The following is a 21,256-nucleotide window of genomic DNA, read 5'->3' as shown; positions in this document are numbered from 1 at the left end:
CACATCAAACTAAAATCCTGAGCATACAATCTCTGACAAAATAATATTTTTGCTGTATAGCAAAGTCAAAAACCGCTTTCATACAAAATATAGATGTCTGTACCAGAGACTCTCATTCATCAAGAATAATGCTTGCAAACGTCAGTATATTATGAATAACCAAGAAAAAACTAGGCTGCCCTTATTCACAATAGCAGTGTCAGTGAAATAACATTGCGATGGGACGTTGTATCTGGGTTCCCAAGTGCGCAACAAACCACGAAAGCTTCTCAACAAGCGAATACGGCCACAAATCCTTTGCAATAAAAGTTGCGATTGACTTTGTGATTCGCTTCGCCTTTCCGGGTTGGGTGGAAAATTTGTTATCACCTGCTCGATGGTTCTCTGGTTGGCAGCAACTTCAGTGGGCTGTTTTTCCTCCTGGTTCGGGTGGAAACGTGCTAAGTGGTTTCTCATATTTGTCGTGTTCCCAAAATTTTTTAAGCTTGTATGTAAAGGCTTGCATATTGTCTGGCTCTTGTCCAGCTCATTTTTACCTTCAACTACGTGAAAGCCAAAGTGCTTCCAGACGCTCGCTTTAAATCCAGCGGGTGCGGGTTGGAGTTTACGCTCAGCCATTCTGGTAGCGTCTTATGGGAGGCACACGGGAGGCGACATCGCCGCTACTCCATTTATTTTCAATGGAACCTGCGCGATTATCGTGTGAAAGTTTGTGTACGTGCGTGTTCGTGCACACGCTGGCTTGCAACACGATCCCAGAACGTTGAAAAATGCTCAACTTTTCATCACTGTCACCCGGACGAGGCTCAATCATTGATCAAGACAGGATGCTAATCAGTACGCTATACTTTCCGTGTCAGATTTCCCGGAGCTAGTTGACATTTCTAAAAAAGAATTTAGAGATGCAAAGAAAAAAAAATCAGCGGCATGGGAACTCGTTGGTGCCAGAGTAAGTTTACATTCATTTACACGGATATTTATGTACGTTTATCCTCGATACTAGCAAGATCCGCTACTAGCAACGCAGCCAATCAAAACCGTGGCAGACTCATCCAATTCGCTCTGGATGTGAGCACGTCGCTCACTCGTGTAGCTGGTCACATGTGTGCATGCTTTGCTACGCGTCGGCGATGAGTTTCGCCAATCGCAGTCTTTTGCCGCCTCCTGTGTGTGGCGGCCATTACACTTAGGTGCACCACCGTAAACCACCTTAAACTGTCTTTTTGTTCCGTTTTTTTTGTTCCGCCGGCATCTATTATTGACATTTAGGAATCGATTAATAATCGGCAGTGTCATTGCGATGCATCTGAAAATCGATTATTTCCACCACCCCTAATGTCGATCTTGCGTGTTGATATTGATTGGTGGCCGATCGATCGGAGCATCCCTACTTTTTATGGATTGATTCTTTCTGATTCCAGCCTACTCATAAGAGATTTCTTTGAATGTGTCGGACCTGCTGTGAAACTTCCCGTTATGCTCCATCTCTGCTGCTTGGATGAGTGTTTAGTGCGCGGGTGGCTTACCGTGGAGAAGCCGAAGGTTGACTGGGGTGCAGGAATGCATGTGTGAATCCCAAATATGAGGCAAGAGTCGATGGAAGTGAAGGTTTATCTCCTCGTTGGGGGGTGGGGGGGTCACGCTTGATGTACGGTGGCCCATGCCCGTGTTCAACTGCTGTGTGCGCCTCGCCATGCCGACCACCACTTTGTCCTACGTGAGCCGGCGAGTGTGTGTTTGTTTTCTTTTCCATGCTGTCCAACGTGCGCTTGACTGATAGCATTCAGAGCGCTGACAGGACCAGGTGGATGTCTATCTATGTCTTGTCCCATGGGGGATGCGTTTAAGCGCTGTGTGTGATTGTGCGTACATGATGGGAGGGTGGAAGGTGTTTGACCCCCTCTTATCTCCAGCACCCCGGAGTGTTTGTTTTCACAGCCTTTGGTGCTGAAGTCATGTGACCCTGGGCAGCATCTTTCATTTGAACCTCCCAACTTACACACAGCAGCTAGTGCGATACAACAACTGCACCTGTGTGTGGAACAAATAAGGGGGTGTTGTTGACTGGCTGACTGGAAAACTCTTGTTTTCCAAAGAACACTGAACATAACACAAGTGTCTACTGTAATTTAAAGGAACTATATGTAATGGTCTACCTTAAATGTAACATATTACAGTCATCCCTCACCACATTGTGCTTTGAATTTCACAGTTTTTTTAAATATATTCATAAATTATTGCTGATTTGCGATTGATTACAGCATATTATTAACATAAACATGCATCTTTAAGCAAATTGTACTTATTTGTTTTATTTTATTAAGTATTTTCAAGCCTAAAAGTGACTAAATGAACTAAATAGATACATAATAGAAAAATGCATTGGTCCTGGAAGTAAACAAAAAAAGAAACGCTAAGAGTGTTAAAAGCCGTGTTTAGAAGATTGTAAACAGATTTTCTATGCTCTAAGTACGAATATGTTCCATTTATAAAGCAGGAATCCTACTTCATGGAAATTCACCGATCATGTTCGAGTCTGGAAACAAAGGGTGACGCTATAGTGTTTTCCAGCAAGTTCCTACAATAGCGCTTTTTCCTACAGTCGTGCTTTTAGTAAGACCTACTGGGAACACGCCATTTTGTGTGTCTGTAGCTTTAATGCTAATAACATCTCCGACAATGTGTGTCGTTCGCTATTGTGTACTTTATTCGCATTTTTACGTAAGTCTGTCCAATATAAGAAATATCATACCGTATATCACATACAACAACATAACATTAAGGAGTGAGACACTAGCATAGCTACGTGTGTGTCAGCTACTGGGCTAACATTAGAGTCACATTTTAACAGCAACATCATGCTAGGTCTGCCTCGTCACTAAAGAAGAACAGCTCCCACGTCTGTAGCTGTCTGACGGATAGTTGGCCGAGCAGCTCCAGGGTTTTTTTTTAAGATGTGTAGCGAAGCCTGTTTTACAAAGCTCTTTTACAAAGCTGTTTTCCGTTTAGCGGTGGACACACACACACACACACACACACAGGCCAGTCTCATCTAGCTAGGGGCGGGTCAGTGGTGGTAACATATCCATGAGAAAGGATGGTTTTGTTTATAATAATATGAAAACCTGGAACTTCAAACCCGACCATTTCAGGGCCTCTTCTCTCAAAACATACTGAAAAAACATACATACGGACACATGGTGTATTGCTGTTCTAACGTGGAAGGCTATAGCACTGCATTAATATAGAATTGTTAGAGGATTGCTGGTTAATAGACCTTGTTTTTGATTGGTTTTATTATTCCACCCTTATAATGAGTTTTCTGGCCATAGAATGCGTTTTTATTGATGTGATCACATAAAATGTGGTTCTTTGTGACATGTTTTTATATATATTAATAATCCACTCACTTCTGTCAACATTTAAACTATGGCGCAGTTGACAGTGGCATATAAAATGTAGTTAGCCAAACACAAAGGTGCTGACTCTCCCTCCACGGTTTGTGCAGATAGAAGAGAACTTGTGATCTGCTGTGCGTGTGTTGACTTTGGAGCTGGTCTCTGTTATTAAACAGGAACAATCAGCGCTATGTCACCAAACTGGCTTCTTGATCATGCAGATATCTGGGCAGCTCTCAGCACTGACATACATTTCACCCCAACCGCTGTGAATGTGGGTACTTTTCCTGTCATCTTGGCGGAAACCTGTCTCAGCGACCCCTCTGAGATAGGACCTCATCAAAGACGGGTTTCCAGACGGTCCTGAGAGGTTGGATGCTCGTCAAGTAAGCCCCAGTCCCTGCAGCTCTGCAGGCAGACGCAGTCAAGACTTGGACGCCTGCCACTCATTTACGTGCTATCCTGTTGTTTTAGGCCTGTCATGATAGCCCCTGGTGCATGATTGGAAACATGTTGAAGCTGGTGCTACTTTGGGTCTATATAGAGACCAATGCCTGTCAGAGACTCATGATGGCAATATGAAAGTGCCAAGGAGGCAGCAGAGTGTAAGATTATTATTTCATACTTTACTGACTCCTAATAATATGAACGTTTGCCTTAACATGCGTATTTCTATTCTCCATCCTCTCCTTCTGTCAAAGTCAAGACGCCGCTTTTGTCAGCTGGAGATGACAGTTTGTCCAACACAAGTTTAAACAAGTTTGGGAAAAAGGCTTTCCAAAACTGCTGCTGTCATCGTCATTACAAGCCTTATGCATGACAGATTCCATCCAAAAACTGAATCAGGAGACATAAAAACTGCCTGTGGCGTCCTAATAAAACTTGTTTTTCATATTTTGTAATGACTATTGTGAAACTAGAACCTTCAAAATGATATTTACTTAAACAAAGAGATATAAGAGTACCATTGTTGGCTAGCATATGTTACCAGTAGTGGCATAAAGAACAGATTGTACAAAAAAAAAGTATATTTTTCACATTTACGAATTACAGTGTATAAATATTGTCAACAATTTTTGTTCGGCCCAAATAAAACAACTGGCGTGAACATGTCTGTGGTGCGTACGTACACACACACAAAAGTAGTCTCAGACAAGCCACCAACAATTTCAATTCATGCTGTTGTTATGATTGTCTATACATTCAATGAAAGCTAACTGTCGTAGCTAAACTTGGCCAAGTCGCTATCATTAGCTGACAGCATAACGACGGCGTGTGCATGTGTTACTTTGGTGTGGCTTTCGCATTGGAAGTAGGAAGAGGCGGGATATAGCGCTTGTACTGTAGTACGTTTGAATGTTGGCTCCCTGTCGGCAGCTGGTGGAACGGCCTGCATGCGCTCCCTTTAACTCGAATAATTCTTTGTTTTTGCGTGACTTTCTGTGTTGCAGCATCACTTTGTGAAGCAAGCGGCTTATTTCAAACCGATTTCCTTGTGAATGATATTTACTGAGACGGCGGTATTTCTCACAATTGCATTTCCAAGACAGTTCCAGTGCGGGAAGTGCGTTGACAGTCGTGTTCAGGAAGACACACACGTGCAAACACACTCTGTAAGGTCTCCTTAATCACAGTTTCGCCGAGTGCCGATTCTCCGCTCGAGGAGTTCATGTCCCCTTGAACTGCTCTGGCCGACTTTGCGGTGTGCTGCTGACATTGAGAGTGAGTGAGTGAGAAAGGGAGAGAAGGGGAGGGAGCAGTGTTGCCTGTGGGAGGAGAAGGAGGAGGAGGTAGTGAATTGGAGGAAGGAGTAGCCTTCTCAGTTTCTGTATGTCCTGCTTGCTGTAGGCAACAGAATGAGCGCAGTTGCTCTCCTCTCAGTTTGAGAGGCAACTGCTCTTTTTTTCTTTTTTTTTTCTTTTAGTTTTTTTTCCATCCAAGACATCGGTAGAAGTAGTTTGTTCGATATCCTGTCACGGACCTGTGTGTCCAGCTCTTTTGTAATCATTTTGTAAACCAGGGGAAAGTACCATGCCGGTAGTTGGCGTAGCCTCCAAACTCAGGCAACCCTCCACGGTGAAGCCAGTGCACACCGCTCTCCCCATCCCCAGCAGCCTTCGGGCGGCCAACACCTCTCAGGGCTTCATGGCCAGGCAGCAGGAGCTCAAGGCAAGCGAGGGTGTCCCGATGCTTTCCTGCCAGCTGTCAGTCAAGTCTGAGTACCAGCCGACAAGAACATCAGAAGGAAAGTCTAAGAGTGAAACGGAGGAGAGCAGGATCTGCAAGGTGAGTGGATCATCTAGTAGTGTGGTTGTCAAGCTGCATGGTAAAGATCAGAGTTTCCCATGTTTGGTTGAGCAGGTGCACGGGGGTGACTCATGTGCACTACGAGGGATGATGTTTGCCACCGTGAGCAATGAGTAAGAGATGACCTCATCCTGATGCTCTATCAGTTTCTGTGTGGTTTGCAGGAAATAGGTGATTGGTGATGTATTTAGTGAAGATCTCCACAATCACTTGCAAGCTGTTTTGTGGTATCTTCAGGACATGTCTGAACACACCTTTTCTCTCCTTGTGGAGAATACTGCCAAAGCTTACTTTCAATTGACCTAATAATGTCAAACCCAAAGAGATCAACAACTCAGACCATGCCAAGTGTTTCCTACCGCGCAGCTCTTTGGTTTGATTTCTCAGGCTCCGGCAGCGGAGGCGGGGTCATTTTCAAAATTCCCCGCCAACTACTTTCAGCAGCACCTCGTCACGAGCTGTCAGAGCGCCGACCGAATCATTCCTGTTTGGCTCGATCTGTCCTCCTCTTCTTCTGACAACGCTTTGCACTCTCGATTCTTTTTCCACGCTTTTAAGACGCTCGATAGCGAACAAAGCTGCGAGAGTTTCCTCGTGACCGGGAGGAAACGTGGGCCGGAGACATCAAAGCGCGGGTCAGCGCTCCCCTGGCTGACTCTAAATCCTCACAGCGTGTCCGTGACTGAGTCTGAGCCTGCGGGGCCTGTGTGAGAGGGGGGCTGACAAGAGAGTTTTATCTTTAACCTGCTGCTGAAAAGCAACTTAACTTGCAACTTGTTAGCAGAATGTCCTACAGCGCTTGTTTTTGGTCTCAGGGCAGGTTTGATTGACACCAGCTTATAGTTCCTTTGCTTTATGGTGTGTCTCATTTTTTTCACTTCACTGTAAATGACACTGAAAATGCTTTGGAATACATGCTAGCATACATGTAATATGGATATCCTCAAAGTTTTACAATCGTTCAGCAAATGGTCAATGACTTATGGATAATTGTAGATGTCAAGTCCCGCCCGCACCCCTGCAAAGACATTTTTCTTGATGGCCAATCTCCTTCAACTAATCTTGATCAAATTTTACAGATATGCACTTGTCCGTCCAATAAAGATGTGCACCACATTTCCTGATGATTCAGTCAAACACCCTAAAGCTACAGCCTCACGTCATTCCGACTCAATCTTTGGGGTTTAATAACAGCGCCACCAGGTGGTGTATTTGTCAGAAAACTATTAACACAGGCAACCCAAGAGGTGTGCATCTTTTGACAAAGCTTTAAATGACCATTTGTGTTTTGTTGGATGGGAGACTGATTTGGGGGTTCATGTTATGGACAAGTTTGGTAAAAGACGCAAATAAGTGCTTACCTGGCCCAACCTGTCGGTGTAAGTGAGGAAGAACGGCTGGTATGGAGGGGGACATTAGTCTTGTCTAATTGTGTTATAGGAGGAACTTTATCCCTGTCAAGTAAAATCGATATTCGAGGAAGACAAACCTCTGTTATTGTTTCCTCAAACCTGTAATTAATAATACCAGTGTTGACCACAATGCTTCTGCAAAGCAGATATGAACAGTATTTAGTTTCGTGTGATGATGTTTGCAGAGGTCCGCACATCCGATGTTGTCTTTCAGGAATCGAAAGAAGTGATTTTTAAGATGCGCAACGCTGGCATCAGATCCTTTCTCGTATTCCAAATCCTTTCTGTTTTTGGATTCATGCATTTTACAGATAAGGTTGTATAAATGTCATGCATTTGTCTCCTCCAAGAGGAAGAATGTACTGAAATGATGCAAGGCGCTATTAGCTTGTCTGATATTATGAAGGCCGCAATTATACTGTCAAGATGAGATATTTTGATATATTTTGGGGACCATTCGTGCATATGTCACAGCTAATCTTGGCAAGATTATACAATCCATATGTGCTGATTGACAGCAAAACCTTCACGATTCTATCAGAAAATGCACAGCAGGGAATTCAAGTATGTTCAGGACTGGAGCTCGACTGGAGCTCCTGTTTTGATTTCTTCCGTAGGCCGTTTAGGCAGCTAACTAGACGGGCCTGATTTACCTGCCGGTTGATGCTAAGTAGTGAAATCCAATAATGTCACCAACATTCAAAGCACAAACTCATGAATACAATGATTGGAATCGTGCTGGATTAATCGAATTATCAGGCCTATTTCAGCTGAAACCGTAAGATTACCGAGAGTGTTGTTGGTTTTGTACACCACCTGCATTCTTTAGAAGCCTCCCCGCGTTAATCCATGTATGATTTTGCCTGTCAGAGACTCCTATCTCCCCGCCTTTGTGTGATGGAGACGAGAACAAGAGGCGACGTGGGCTCCTCCTGTTGTATTCTCTCCCCTGACAGTTCAAATTAGTCTTTAGCCTCTGGCGCCGTGCGATGACGAGCTGGAATGAAGAGCGTATCTTACTTGACTGGGCTTTAATAGAGTGTCAGTGCCACCACCACTGATAGGGCATGATCTTCTGCATCAAGTGGTCATAGCTGTCAGGATGAATGCACGTATTTAATCGCTCTTTAATTTACATTTTCGTTCTCGAGGTACAGCAAGCAAACAAGTGGGTGCGTCTTTATCTGTTGCATACATGAGCCAAGGGTTTCTATTTATGTTTGCAATGAATGTTATCCTGCTTGTGAGTGTGCTAGCATGTGTCGGAAGTGGCTGTTACAGACACACTCACCCACTCGCTTAGGAACTTCCTGTCGATTATCTCTTGTGTCCACAAGGTCATAATCAAAGCCCTGGTTTTTTTTTGTATTTATTTGCTTAGCGCCTCTTGTAGATTTGTGGTTAGAATGCAGGTCATACTGTAAAGAGTGGGTCATATATAAACGTCCCTCATGGCCTCTTTTCATGTCTTGGGTACCCTATGAAAGTCTGGAGCTTTTTACACATGAAATATGACTTATATACAGCGTACTGTATGGTAACCTATAAAACAGACTCACAGCTGTATGTATTCTGCAGCGAGTCCATGATTTTGTCTTATTTATCCTCTGCAGGCATGCAATTAGCCGCTCATATAGCCCAAATCATAAATCCTATAGTCAGCCAAATCTAGTATTTGTTGAAGCAATGTCCTGAAAATGAATTACACCATCCGAAGTGCATTTATTAGCCCCTTTGGAGCACTTTAAATGTATGCATATGCCATTGGGTGTTTTTGAGAAGTGTTTAATTTATGTGTGTGGGTAGTGTGAAGACATTTAGAACAGTAGTTATAGAAGCAAATTATTGTATAAAAAAACACAAGCCGTGATGGATTTATTGTGAGTCCGCTCTGCCAATAGTGAAAGCGTACTGTCTTTCTGGCACAGTCAGGTCTAACCCCCACCGCCCTCCCTCCTTCTTCTTTAGTGGCTCTGACACTGCTGAAATAACAGAGGCAGCCAGAGGGGGCCAGCTTGCTCCAGCAGAAGGAATGGGTGGGCAGGATGGGAACTTAATATGTCATGGGTGGTCTGGCTCGCTGTGTTGGAAGCTGCGTCTGGAAGAGAAATCATGCAGGAGGAGTAAATGCTCACGAGCGGTTGCATTTTCAAATGACATGCTAAAACATTGGCAGCGTGACGATCAAACCATGGTCTGAAGTAACGTGTGAACAAGGGAGTCCATCCCACATCACTTGGCTGTAATATTTGCTCCAGCACGGCAATACAGTAATCCCTCGTTCATCGCGGGTAATTGGTTCCAGACCTGTGATAAGGGAATTTCCACTCCTTCTTTATTAATGGAATATTTTTGGAGTCAGAGCAGAGAAAACCTGTTTACGACCTTCTAAATATGGGTTGTGTTTGTCTTTTTGAATGTGTTGTGGGCCAGTGGACAGGAAGTGACGTCAGGGGTTCAGAGTTGAGTTTTAGCTGGATTACGGCCACAGCAGTAGCCTGTGTAATATTTTACAATTATTATATTATTATTGCGCTTGAGATAATTCAAACCTGCAATAAAAGCCTGTTGTTCGGGTGATCAAGTCTGGCGCGTGTATGTTTCACTGAGTGACACCTAGCATGCTGCATATTGAATCCGTCCTCTTCATGCCTTATATTTGCATTTCAGTGAGCCATTTTTATGTTTGAAATGCATAAAATTTGCTCAAATATGCATACTTTTTCCCCTAATAGGCCTAATGTGCTTAAATATGTATTTTTGTTTTTTTTATGAATAATCTGTAGTCAACCATGAAACAGCGATCATTTATTAATGAATACATTTTTGAAAAAACATGATAGAATGAGGGAGCAATGTTCGAACCGTGATGCAGTGAGGGAATGTCAGTATCCTTCAAATTAAAGACAACGGTAAAAACAATGCCATTCAATTTCTTTTGTAAGCGTATGTAAATCGCTGATGGAGTGGGGGTATAAAATCTCGGCTAGGGGACACATTGGGCAGGGCCGGCTCTCACCGTGTCGTTCAAATTGAATTGTTTAGCATTTGTTAAAGCCTCGCACACGACCCCCTGGGTTGAAAAGGGAAAATATTTGACACAATATTATGCTTTCCAGTGCTTTTACTCCCCCCTTCATCGTTTTAAACACTGTATTTAATTTCCACCCAACGTCTGGGGACCTTGGTGTTTAACTTTTGGAGTAAGAACACACAGAGTTGTTTAGAGTGGAGCCACACGGCTTAGAAATACCCTGCCAAATTAAGACAAAAAGAGAGGCTGCCATACGTGCTTGTGAGGAGCACTGTGAAGCATTTCTAGGAAAAAAAAAAACCCTCAATGGTGCAATTTTGTTTATCAGGGTGATTGATGTGGTTAAAAATGGCTTCATTAACGACACGAAGGCCAGCATGGGTTTTGTCGTCAGTGAGGCTTGCACCACCTTGCACGTGTTTCCGAAGCCCCGAGGCTCCATAATTCAATAAATACCTCAGATTAAAGAGAGGGGAAACCTCCCGCTGGCCTGTTATTGTCCCGTCATATTTTGAGGTTTCTCTCTGATGTTTGTGGCCTGGGAAGAGCTGACACTGATTGGATGCAGGAAAGTGTGCATGGAAGAAAGGCTCCTCGCTGTCATGCTACAACTGATATGACACGATGGCACGCACACGTATGTACAAACACCCTTCAGGCCTTCTGTTTGTTCAAAGGTAGGCTTGTTAAATGATCCAAAAGAGGGACGGTTCACTTTTTTGGTTTAATGCCATACCAGGAAAAAACAAACAAATGCTATAACCATTGTATTTCTATTCAAATAAATCACCAACCAACAAACAGGAACGTATGCTGGCGACGAGAGGGAGTCCCAGCATGACTTGAAAAGGCCTAAAGAGTCGATTACTCCTAGGTGTGACAAGATGGGTTCGCCCCAGACACGTCCCTCGGATGCACCGCAACACAGAGCAGACAGGCGGCAGCAGAGTTGCTCAAGCGACGCATAATGTGGTTATAATGGTCTTGCTTGAAACAATAAACGCTAAAGTTTAACGCCAGAAAAGCGACTCTTCTTCTCCTGAACCGCTGCACAAAAAAGTGTGAAAATATGTCAAAGCATGCACCCCTACTGTGTTACCTGTGCTATTATTTTTCTGAGAAATACACCACATGGTGGCGCTGTTATTAAACCCCATAAGACGGGTGGACGTGACATTTTTCACACCTTTTTTTCAATGCACCCACTGTTATTTTTGGGTTCTTAGCCAAATCACCACGGAATTCGGCATACACCTTTAGGGCACTGACAAGCACATGCGTGTCAAATTTGAGCAAGATTGGTTAAAAAAAACATGGCTGCTATAATCAAAAATTGCAAGGACGTGGACAACTATGACAGCTATTTGCAAATAAGTCACTGACCATTTGTGTCATGATTATGCATCTCTATTACATGTATGCTAGCATGTCTTCCAAAGCATTTTAAGCACAACCCACAGGTGGCACCACAATTGTAATTTAAGGTCATTACCTTCTTATTTCACATTGGCAATCGGCAGCAAGAAACAAGCACGTGGTATTTTTCACAGTGAGATGAGTCCCTCCATTTGTCTCTCAGTCTGTCAGCAGCCTCTGTTCTGTTTTCTTAGCATCCTCTTCGCTGGTTTCTTTACTCTCCATCTTTTTTTCCACTCTGTCTCCTGTCACTGTCTTTCTGCTTTTTCCAATCGCCAGCATTCCTTTCCGACTTTTTTGTTCTCAGCAAACAGAAGGCTTACTTTATTCCACTTGCTGCCTTTTTTTTCCCTTTGACCTTTACCTGTGCACCCAATTTGTTCTATTTTTCCACACTCTTCTTCTACCTCTTGATCCTCTTCCGCTGTCAATCGTTTCCTTTGTGAACTAGTTCCAATGAGAGCAGCGAGGAGGGAGTTAAACACACACCTGGCCCAGTTCTGTCTGTCCAGCTGTCAACTCTTCTCTGCTGAATGAATCACTCACCTTTTTGCCGGCTCCAGTCTATCCTGTTTCTAATCTATCACTACATTGTGTTGAACCATGAAGAATGCCGTTGCAGACCGAGCCTGCCGTAACACATGCTTACACGGCCTCGTGCCTTGTTGCTTCCGAGTGTGTGCGTGCGTGTGTGTGTGTGGTTTGTAGGTATGCATGAAGAATGGTTGCTGATGTTTTGAATCAAGCCAGGGCCTTGGCTGTGGTATTGACTCACTGCTTAACACCGCAGTGGTAGTAGGTCACCAACCATCGAGGCGATTGCTGTGTTTCTTTGCACTTCTGACGGGGTTTCCTGCGTAAAGAAGACATAAATTTAGAGCACTAAATATCCTTCTGGTAATAAAACAGCAGAACATTGTTCACCACAAACCAGTTAAGAAAAGCAACAGCTAAAGTGACTTAAGTGGTTGTTTTAAAGGAATTTCCTTCCCAAATGAATAAAATGTTGATGCTAAGCCATGTTTAGCTGCATTACGAGTTGGGTGCTCCATTGCTACGCTCCAAATATTACACTTCTCTCGTTCCTAGAAGGGGAATACTTCCTCAGAGGAAATCTTCAGCAAGGATTGTAAACATTTGCACTTTTAAACCTCTTACCCTATGGAAACAACCTTTTTCAGAAAAAAAACTAATGTCCTCCTACTTGCTAACTTCATTGGTCAGGAAAACATTTACAAGTGGACACGCTCTCAGGTGTTTGTTTCATTGCGACAACAGAATCAGCCCTCCTTCCTCTGGTTATATTTAATTGTTGGGTGTTTTTGACCAATAAATAACTCACAAAGTCCCTCTCGCATGCAAATGGTTGGATGTAAAGCTCGCTGCGGTGCAATAGCGGGTGGTGGTTTGTTTCCGCACCCTCCCTTGGCAGCAGATTTTACAGTGAGCTTCACGGAGCCTTTTTTTAGCATTTCGACGCATCGTTACCCTCAACCAACAAATATGAACTTTTATTATTTTCCACTTTTTCGATCCAGTGCTGTCGTCTTTTCGCTGTCTTATTTTTTTAGGCATTTGTTACTTCTATCTGTCAACGCCTCTTCAATTAATCAACCAAGTCTATCGTTGCAGGGTGCGTGGGCTACAAAAGCTGTGAATGCTGAACTGCATTGAGAGCATTTACGGTAATTAAAATGCATCGTGGTGGTGTATAACACTGTACGACACCATAGTACGGTATTTATTAACTTTATTGATACATCGGCATTATATATCAATAGTGCCGCTGCCCAATGGTATGCTTTCATTGCCAAGACTGGAGAATGATCAACAGAAAAAAGGTTTCCTCACATTCATTTTTAGATTTATTAAGAATGTATGCATTGTGATACAGTCGATATATTTTTTAAAGTAACATTTACAGTCTGAAATATATTCATATTCACTGATGCCATTTGGCGGTATACCATTGAAGCTGTGCTGTAAAAAAGCAAACAAAACTCTCAAAAGTCCAACATTGCCTGTTATGCAATTATGAGGCCCATTATGGGGTCATAGGCTGACTCGAAGTTTGACCCTTTAACCTCAGGCCAACCTGCATTGCGTTTCTGGCCACCGTAAACGGACCATGAAACGGCGTGTTGCACAGCAGCCATTGAAATGAGGTCATTTGCAGTAGTACAAACGCTCTTCATTAGCAGTTCAACTTGTCTAAGAGCAGGAGAATTTGATTTGATCTTGGCCCTCGTTCTTCCTGGGTGGTTTGAAACCGTGTCCCAGCGTGTGGTTTAGAGTTGTAAGTTTGCGAGTGGAACATTGTCGGTTCACTCTGTTGGACTGTGGGACCAGGATTAATGTGGATGGGGAAGTAACCGCAAGCATAAATATACTGTATAACGGAGTAAGTATGGCATCTCTAATCCATTATATATTATGGGTGACCTTATATCTTTACTATATTTGCCAGTCAAAAGCAGCTTTCTTTTTTTCTTTATTTTAAAAAAAAGGGAATATTGTTTACTGTGTTCTTCCGGTGTATTAACCTTGCCCATAAAGTGTGTTAGCATTGTTATCATTGGTAAACTGCCAGTCCTTGACAGTCTCTCTAGAGCTCCCTTATTGGCCTCCCCACACAGCCAGCAAAGCTCTGCTGTTTTGGCCAGAACGTATTTTCTCACAGGATCCACTCGGAGTTTGGCTTTATTTACTGGCTGACGTTGTTGTTATTGCCACATAAAAGCGCACATTTGCTTTTAACAGCCGTGTATTTTGTTGATGCATCCTTTGAGGTATTTTGGAGCTCCTTTCATTTTCTCTTTCAACCTGTTGGCCTTTTCATTCAAGGCTTTGTTCCATCCCATTCTTCCACGCACGTTTCTGCCAGAGAGAGAGACGTCTGCAAATCATTTATACCATTCAAAGTGTAAATCTACTCACTGGTTTGTAAAACAGTTCAGGCATATTTCATGGTGTATTATGAAGGAGAGATGAGTTGCCTCCGTGATGCATTCGTAGCTTGTGGTGGGTCCAGAATCTTTGGGAAAATGAGCAAACATTTTCCTCTCCTAATGCTTTAATGCTAACATGAAGAGAGTCTAAACTTGAGCACAAGGGGTTCCTTATCGGACCTACCAAGATTCACACGTCAAACCTTGTCTAACCGAAGTCAGCTGCCCTCTCCGAAATGAAAGCAAAGAGGCTTTTGGATCACTTGGTGCAACTTCCCAAAGTCCTTGGATCTGACGGACCTCGTGGTCTTTCTTTCCGATTACAGAGCCTAAGTTCATTGATGGACCTTGAATCCTAATCAATTAGAGGGTCACGACGTGATGATGAGACGGATGTTTGCTCTGTCGTCCTCCTTTAAGGGAACAGGTTGTTTTCTCAAGGAATGAAAGTAGTAGCAAAAAAGCTGTTTCTTTAATCATTTAGTCCTTCTCCGTTGGTAGGCGTTAACTTGCCACTGGATTGGAAGCAGATGCAGGCACCTCATTCAGGTATAAAAGTGTAATTGCTCTTAGCATCTGGCCGCCTTCTTTCAGGCTCTTGGTGGGAACTGCTGAATGTAAACCTGCCATAAGGCTAGGCAGGGGCCGAGGTTAAAGGGGAAAGGAAATCAGAAGGGTGGGCAGAAACAGTGTGAGTCTCGTGGGAAGGAAGAAATCGCAATAGCCGATGTCAGTGCCATTAAGTAACCAAATATTTCTCGGCAGGTTCCAATTGTAGGCAAACCGTTAAGTGCTTGAGAGCAGAAAGAAAGGAAGTGGACTGTGGGTGGGGTTCTAAAATCATGCCAAGATGGTCCTGTGGGACTGTGGCGTTTCAGCCAGGTGATTAATGGGGAACTTTGCCAAAATTCCAACCAACATTGTCTCTTTCAAACAGCAGCTTATCGTAATTACAAGGTTTAGTGCATTTTTGACCTACATTCCTGGTTTCTCTGGCAATGCTGCACCAGCCGTAGATGCACGCCTCTCCACTGCAAAGGCAGTCAAATCTTATCTTAATGCCTTCCACATCGAAGCTATAACTGCTAAGGTAACACAGCGTCGTCCTGTGAATCGAAATTTCCTCCATGTGATTTGCCGGTCTATAAATTTGACTAAGCACCGCTCGGCCAGCACATTTTTCCTTTTTGGCCAACATTTGATTAAAATCTCTCCACCCCATTGATTCAGCCCTCTACTCATAAAGGCTGAATCAGGCTAGATTTATGAAAGTATGGAAACCACGCAACCAACGTTGCCTCTTCTTGCTCCGCTTGTCTTGAGTTGGACGCCGGCGGATATTCATTTCCGTGAGCTTGACAAGCTCCATTAGTCTTTGGTGGGAGGCTTGAGTTACAGTGTCTAGGGGGTAAGAATCCTTTGGCACAGGCAGCAACGTAGTGCATGTGTTATACAATAGCCCAGACCACAAGAGGAGGAACAGGAAAGTGGGAGATACCATTGGATTGTGATTTTTAGAAGTGTGGGAAAGATGAAATGCCTCACTTAGTTAGTCTGCTTGAATACTGACAGATGCGAAAAGGAAGTGAGTGGCCTGCTTCCAGTTATTCCATTCTGGACGCGTTTTCTGTACACACACCTAAGTCCATCCTAGCAATTCCAAGGTAGAAGGACTCTACATTGACCGTGGCTTTGGGGTTCTGATCATCAGGAGGTTCACCTGCCAATCCCGAGCATCGCTCCATAAATGTATTTGTATTCAGTTAAATAAATTGTTGCCCAAGTATACTCTCGATACGTACACACGTAAAGGTCCTTAATATGACAGGAGCGTTGTGCTGTTTTGAAGTACTTAGCGCAGAAACGCTTGTCAAAGATCTTCTACGTGACAGCAGCGTTCTGCTGTGTTTATATACCTAATGTGAAAACATTAAAGATCCTTCATATTGCAGGAGCACTAGGAGGCGGCAAAAACGCTAGTCATAGTTTTTTATTTACCAACTGTAAAAACATTAGCTCAACATCATTTGTATGATCTGCTGCTTTTTTATTGTTTTTTTTTACTACTGAAAAATCAAGTTAAAGATCATCCATTCGAGAGGAGTGCTTTTCCGATGTTCAGCATCTACTGCAAAAACACAAGGCAAAGATCCTCTTTATGACAGGAGCGCTGCAAAAATGCTAGTCAAAGATCTTCTATGTGGCAGAATCACTCTGCTCTTTATATTTACCTGGTGTAAAAACATTAGCCAAAGATTCTCAAATGACAGGGGCGCACCGCTGCCTTTTCTCACCTACGTACTTAAAGAAACTGTCATTTTGAGCAATCTGCTGTAAAAATATGATTTGCTCCACAGATTGGAGCCGAACTTACGGGCCAGTGTGTATATCACAACAATGTTGCATACTGTGCATGAGCAAACCCTAACAGAAAGACACAAGCATGTGAAAGAAATAGATAGGTGGATGGATGGATGGATGGATGGATGGATGGATGGATGGATGGATGGATGGATGGATGGATGGATGGATGGATGGGTGGATGGATAGATGGGTGGATGGATGGATGGATGGATGGATGGATGGATGGATGGATAGATAGATGGATAGATGGGTGGATGGATGGATGGATGGATGGATGGATGGATGGATGGATGGATGGATGGATGTATGGATGTATGGATGTATGGATGTATGTGTGGGTGTGTGAGCCTCAATATCCCAGGTCTCCTCTCCAGAGAAGTAATTGGCTCAGGAGCCTTGGCTGCAACACTTTAATAGCAGAGTTGTTTACGTATCCTGCCAAGTCATTTCACCCCCATTCTATAAAGGGCCCAGTGCCTTTGGCATTGCAGCACATACAGTACAGGCTTTTATAGCGTCGTTTCTGCAGTGCCATCAAGGCGGCATTCTTTATGGCCTCGTGCTTTGTGTGTTTTCATAATAACTTCATGTTGTGCCATCAATCTCTGAGAATGGCTGTACAGACAAAATATGCAAATTGTCCTGAATAAATCAAATGATATAGCTGAAAATATACAGTATGTGTTGCCCTATCGCTATATGCCAGTCAGCAAGTCGTAAAGGGAACTGCTTGTACCAGTATTGCATCATCACGTCTGTAAATATTCATGCAGGCTTCACGTCCAGCGTGTTTTTATTGTAATATTCATAATAGGGGTTGGCGATACCAATATTCGATACTTAATTTTTTTTCAAGATCATTGAATGTTTTTGCCCTTTAATTTTTTGAGCGTGATTATAATTAGAATTATGTTTGTTTGTTTTTTAAATAAATTTGTCGCCAGTTTAACTTTATATAAATATAAGGAAATGTAACAACATCAACAAACTAATACAATTACATTGCACAACGCACAATTATTTGAGCTAAATGAAATAAATCATGTAAAATGAGTAAACTAAATCAAGAACTACAACTATACTATCGAGTCCCGCCACACCTAATTAGTAGTAATAGTACATTTCAAGTGGTGATGATCATTTAGTGATTTAGTGTTAGCATTGGTTGCGAGGTCAACATGGAGACTAAAGGAAAAAGCAACATTTAAGCCTCCAGAAGTGACAACATTGTGGATTTTCCTTTTTTGTCCTTAATTCTTCCCAGATGAGACAGCACATTTGCTGCACTTGGTCTATCCTCAGCAATGGACACATATTGGAATATTATGGTCTGGACTACTGTATTAACCGTTCTGGGTAAAAAAAACGAAATGTTTGCCTTGGAAGTGGCAACAGGTCCGGCGAGCGTCCATGCAAGTGGCATGCCGTGTGCTAACTTGGATGGCTGAGGTGAGGAATTACACGTGCGGTTGTTTCAAGTGGTGGGCCTACAGTCTGCATCCCATCCAGAGGTTAGGAGGAGTGTAATTAGGGGAAATCTGTTTAAATATTTGCACGTATTTATTAACGTTGAGTGACACGTGGAATTATGGCCCATTTTTTGCGTCAGCACATGCTTCTCGGCGAATTCAATTAAGTGGCAAGCACCATCTGTTCCTTTTTGGGGGTGAAAAAAAAAATGAGCCAGCCGCATGCTTTAATAATCCTCTACCTCGGCAGTTACATCTTTGCTTGCTGCTACTTGTTTACACCACTCGGCTGCTCGGTGACTCTGTGCTCCGCTGATGTTCAACCATGCAAACACTGCACACGTTATCTGTCAGGGAGCTGTCCTCGATCGTCTTGCTCACCAGACGCTTCTGCCTCATTCTAAATGTGCTCCATTTATTAGAGAAGCCTCTGCTTTGTGTCTTCTGTGAGTCTTTGCAGTGTGAGCCTCAGCAGCACCATATTTGGGGACAGATCATACAGTATCTCCTTATCGTATTTAGAATATAAACATGTAGTTAGGCCCACAGGTGTTGAACTTCGTAAAACTATTTAATTTCCCTTCTGTTTTTCATGACAGGAGGTCAGATTTCCCAACATTCCGGTAAATTAATGATTCATAGAAAAACAAATTCACTTATGAAACATTGGGATATATCCTTTATATACAGCAAAGAGCGACCGCAATGTAAAGCGGTGCTGAAAGGATGAGAGACAGAGCATGACGGAGGGCTGGTTTTACTCTCACACTTCTAAGTGTATGTGCTGCAGATGTTGCTAAATCCCCTTTTGTATACACTTGCCGCTAGAACAATGTGTATCCTACAAAAAAATGAAAGTTAAAGCATGCACAAGCAACAAAAATGAATGATTATTTCAAGAATATTAGCTCCCTTGGAGATGCAAGATTCCTCATGTGTAAATTATGCAAATAAAGTGGACATAGAGCAGACAAATAAGACGCGCATGCAGCTCCCCTTAACCTGAGTGGGAATAAGCTTTGTTTTAACAGTGGTATTAGTTATCATCACAACAGCGCCAAGGATTTGTAGTATCCCACAGCCTGGGGCACATTTCACACCTACTTGGAAACCGTTTCATTGCAGAATAATGAAGAGCACAGCTCTTGTGTGTCCAGCTTCTTTGTCATTACCATGGTAACCCCGCATCAGGACCAGCCTGAACAGACACTCGTTGTTATCACTCCATTTGTGTTCATCACATGGGCAAAAAAGTTGCCGTCTTATGAAATTATTTGCTGACCTGTATAAAAATGGTGACTGACTTAGACCCAGTTAAAGTCAGACTATATTAGCCTAAATTAACACCCGAGTCACTCACACTGTACACAGAACACACCAAAGACATATAAAATACTGTAATAAAAAGATTAAATACAAGAATGAAATGAAACAGTAAAAATAAAGAGAAGAACATCTTACTTGATTCTCCGTGGTTGTCTTGCACACTGGAAGAGTCGTTGCAAATGAGGGAGAGATGGGCTTATTGGGAGGAGGTCTCCATAATAGGACCACTCTGATGCTTAGTTATCACTTTCTATTTCATAAGAGCTGATCCTTTCACATGTTCAATTTGATGACGGTCGAGGCGTTTGGGCATGCACTGATGTTGATTGGCATTTCTCTACTTTCTGAACATTTTAAAATGTCTAATTTCACTTCACCTTTCACTTTCACTCTCCTTTTCTTTGGCACATTGCGCTTGAAGAATCTGCCTCACGCTTGGTGGACATACCTGTAATGAAGGGAAAACGTAAAAGGACAAAAGTAACGTTCTTTCTCAGTGACTACGCATTCTGCCACCTAAGTATTTTTCTGCTGCACACACGTAACGAGGCGTATTTTTCTTTGTACACTATTCATAATTTATGGGAGTGTGTCAATAGTCGTAACACGAAACACCACAACACGAAACGTCGTAACAGGAGAACCACCTGTAGTGCTTCTCTGTGTGCGTTACTTTGCACATGTTCTTTATTACAGTAATAAGTAATGTGTGAGATGTCTTTTGGTTCATTGGGGCTGTTTTATACCAGTCTTTACATGAAACTGAACTCTCTTTTCGTCCCCTGCCGATTGGTCTTCAAAATCAAGCCACAGTGTAATTAATTCTATGCATCTGGATAACGTCAGTGCTGTGTACTGCTCTTTGTCTAAAATAGGAATTGGACAAAATGGGGTGTCGATTCCTGATATGTAAACACCAAACAGGAAGGGAAAACTGGCAGGCGCAGCACAGTTTCCTCAGTGAAATTGAACAGTAGCACTTTTTTCCTGAAACCAGTCAGTCCAACGTTGCAGTGAATGTTTTCTTTTGCTCCTGTTAAAATGGCCTTAACGCCACAGAGCCATTAAGATATAAAGTGTTGGCAAAATCAATGCAGTCGTGTTACTGTGTCCTGATTTTATCTTGTGTGTCTGGAAAGCTTGCAGGACATGTTTAGGGGCTTTGGCCCTGCGATACAGCAGCTCTGCTTTGAGGTCACAAGGTAGGGGGTCAAAGGGCGTTCGCCTGGACAACTTGGCAAACAGAGGACACAACTAAAAGCAGCATGTTGTCAAGGCTAAAAGATAGAAGAGAAGATGGCGGCTTTGCTTTATTGCTGACAGACTGCTATTGCTTGCAAAAAAATAAGAAAATCCTTGGCTGAATTAATAATAATTTTATGTTATTTGATTTTTCCCCATAGTCACATATTAATGCCACTTTTTTCATTACTCAGTAATGGAAAGAAGTGTGGCTGTGGGCTTGAAAAGAGAAAAATTTAAGAAGCTGCTGTATGATTTGTAGTTGTCATCTTCCTGTGTGTGTGTGTGTGTGTGTGTGTGTGTGTGTGTGTGTGTGTGTGTGTGTGTCATGGTGTATCGT

General features: G+C 42.8%; 1 protein-coding gene across 13 annotated transcripts in view; it reads left to right on the top strand.

Moving 5' to 3' along the window:
- Nucleotides 1–21,256, top strand: part of nav3 (neuron navigator 3) — a 307,018-nt gene that overhangs the window by 157,484 nt on the left and 128,278 nt on the right. For 8 of the 13 annotated variants that reach the window (XM_054753819.1, XM_054753817.1, XM_054753823.1 and 5 more), the window contains exon 1: nt 5,250–5,684. The exons of the other annotated variants lie outside the window; for them this stretch is intronic. In XM_054753819.1, the coding sequence (XP_054609794.1) occupies nt 5,430–5,684 (255 nt within the window). In that variant the 5' untranslated portion in view covers nt 5,250–5,429. Of the gene's footprint in view, nt 1–5,249; nt 5,685–21,256 lie in introns of those variants that run through there. 13 annotated transcript variants of the gene reach the window in all.

This window comes from Dunckerocampus dactyliophorus, chromosome 15 (genome assembly GCF_027744805.1).
Source record: "Dunckerocampus dactyliophorus isolate RoL2022-P2 chromosome 15, RoL_Ddac_1.1, whole genome shotgun sequence".
In the NCBI taxonomy this organism is placed as follows: domain Eukaryota; kingdom Metazoa; phylum Chordata; class Actinopteri; order Syngnathiformes; family Syngnathidae; genus Dunckerocampus; species Dunckerocampus dactyliophorus.
The sequence above is the reverse complement of the archived record's forward strand: the minus strand, read 5'-3'. Positions and strand labels throughout refer to the sequence as shown.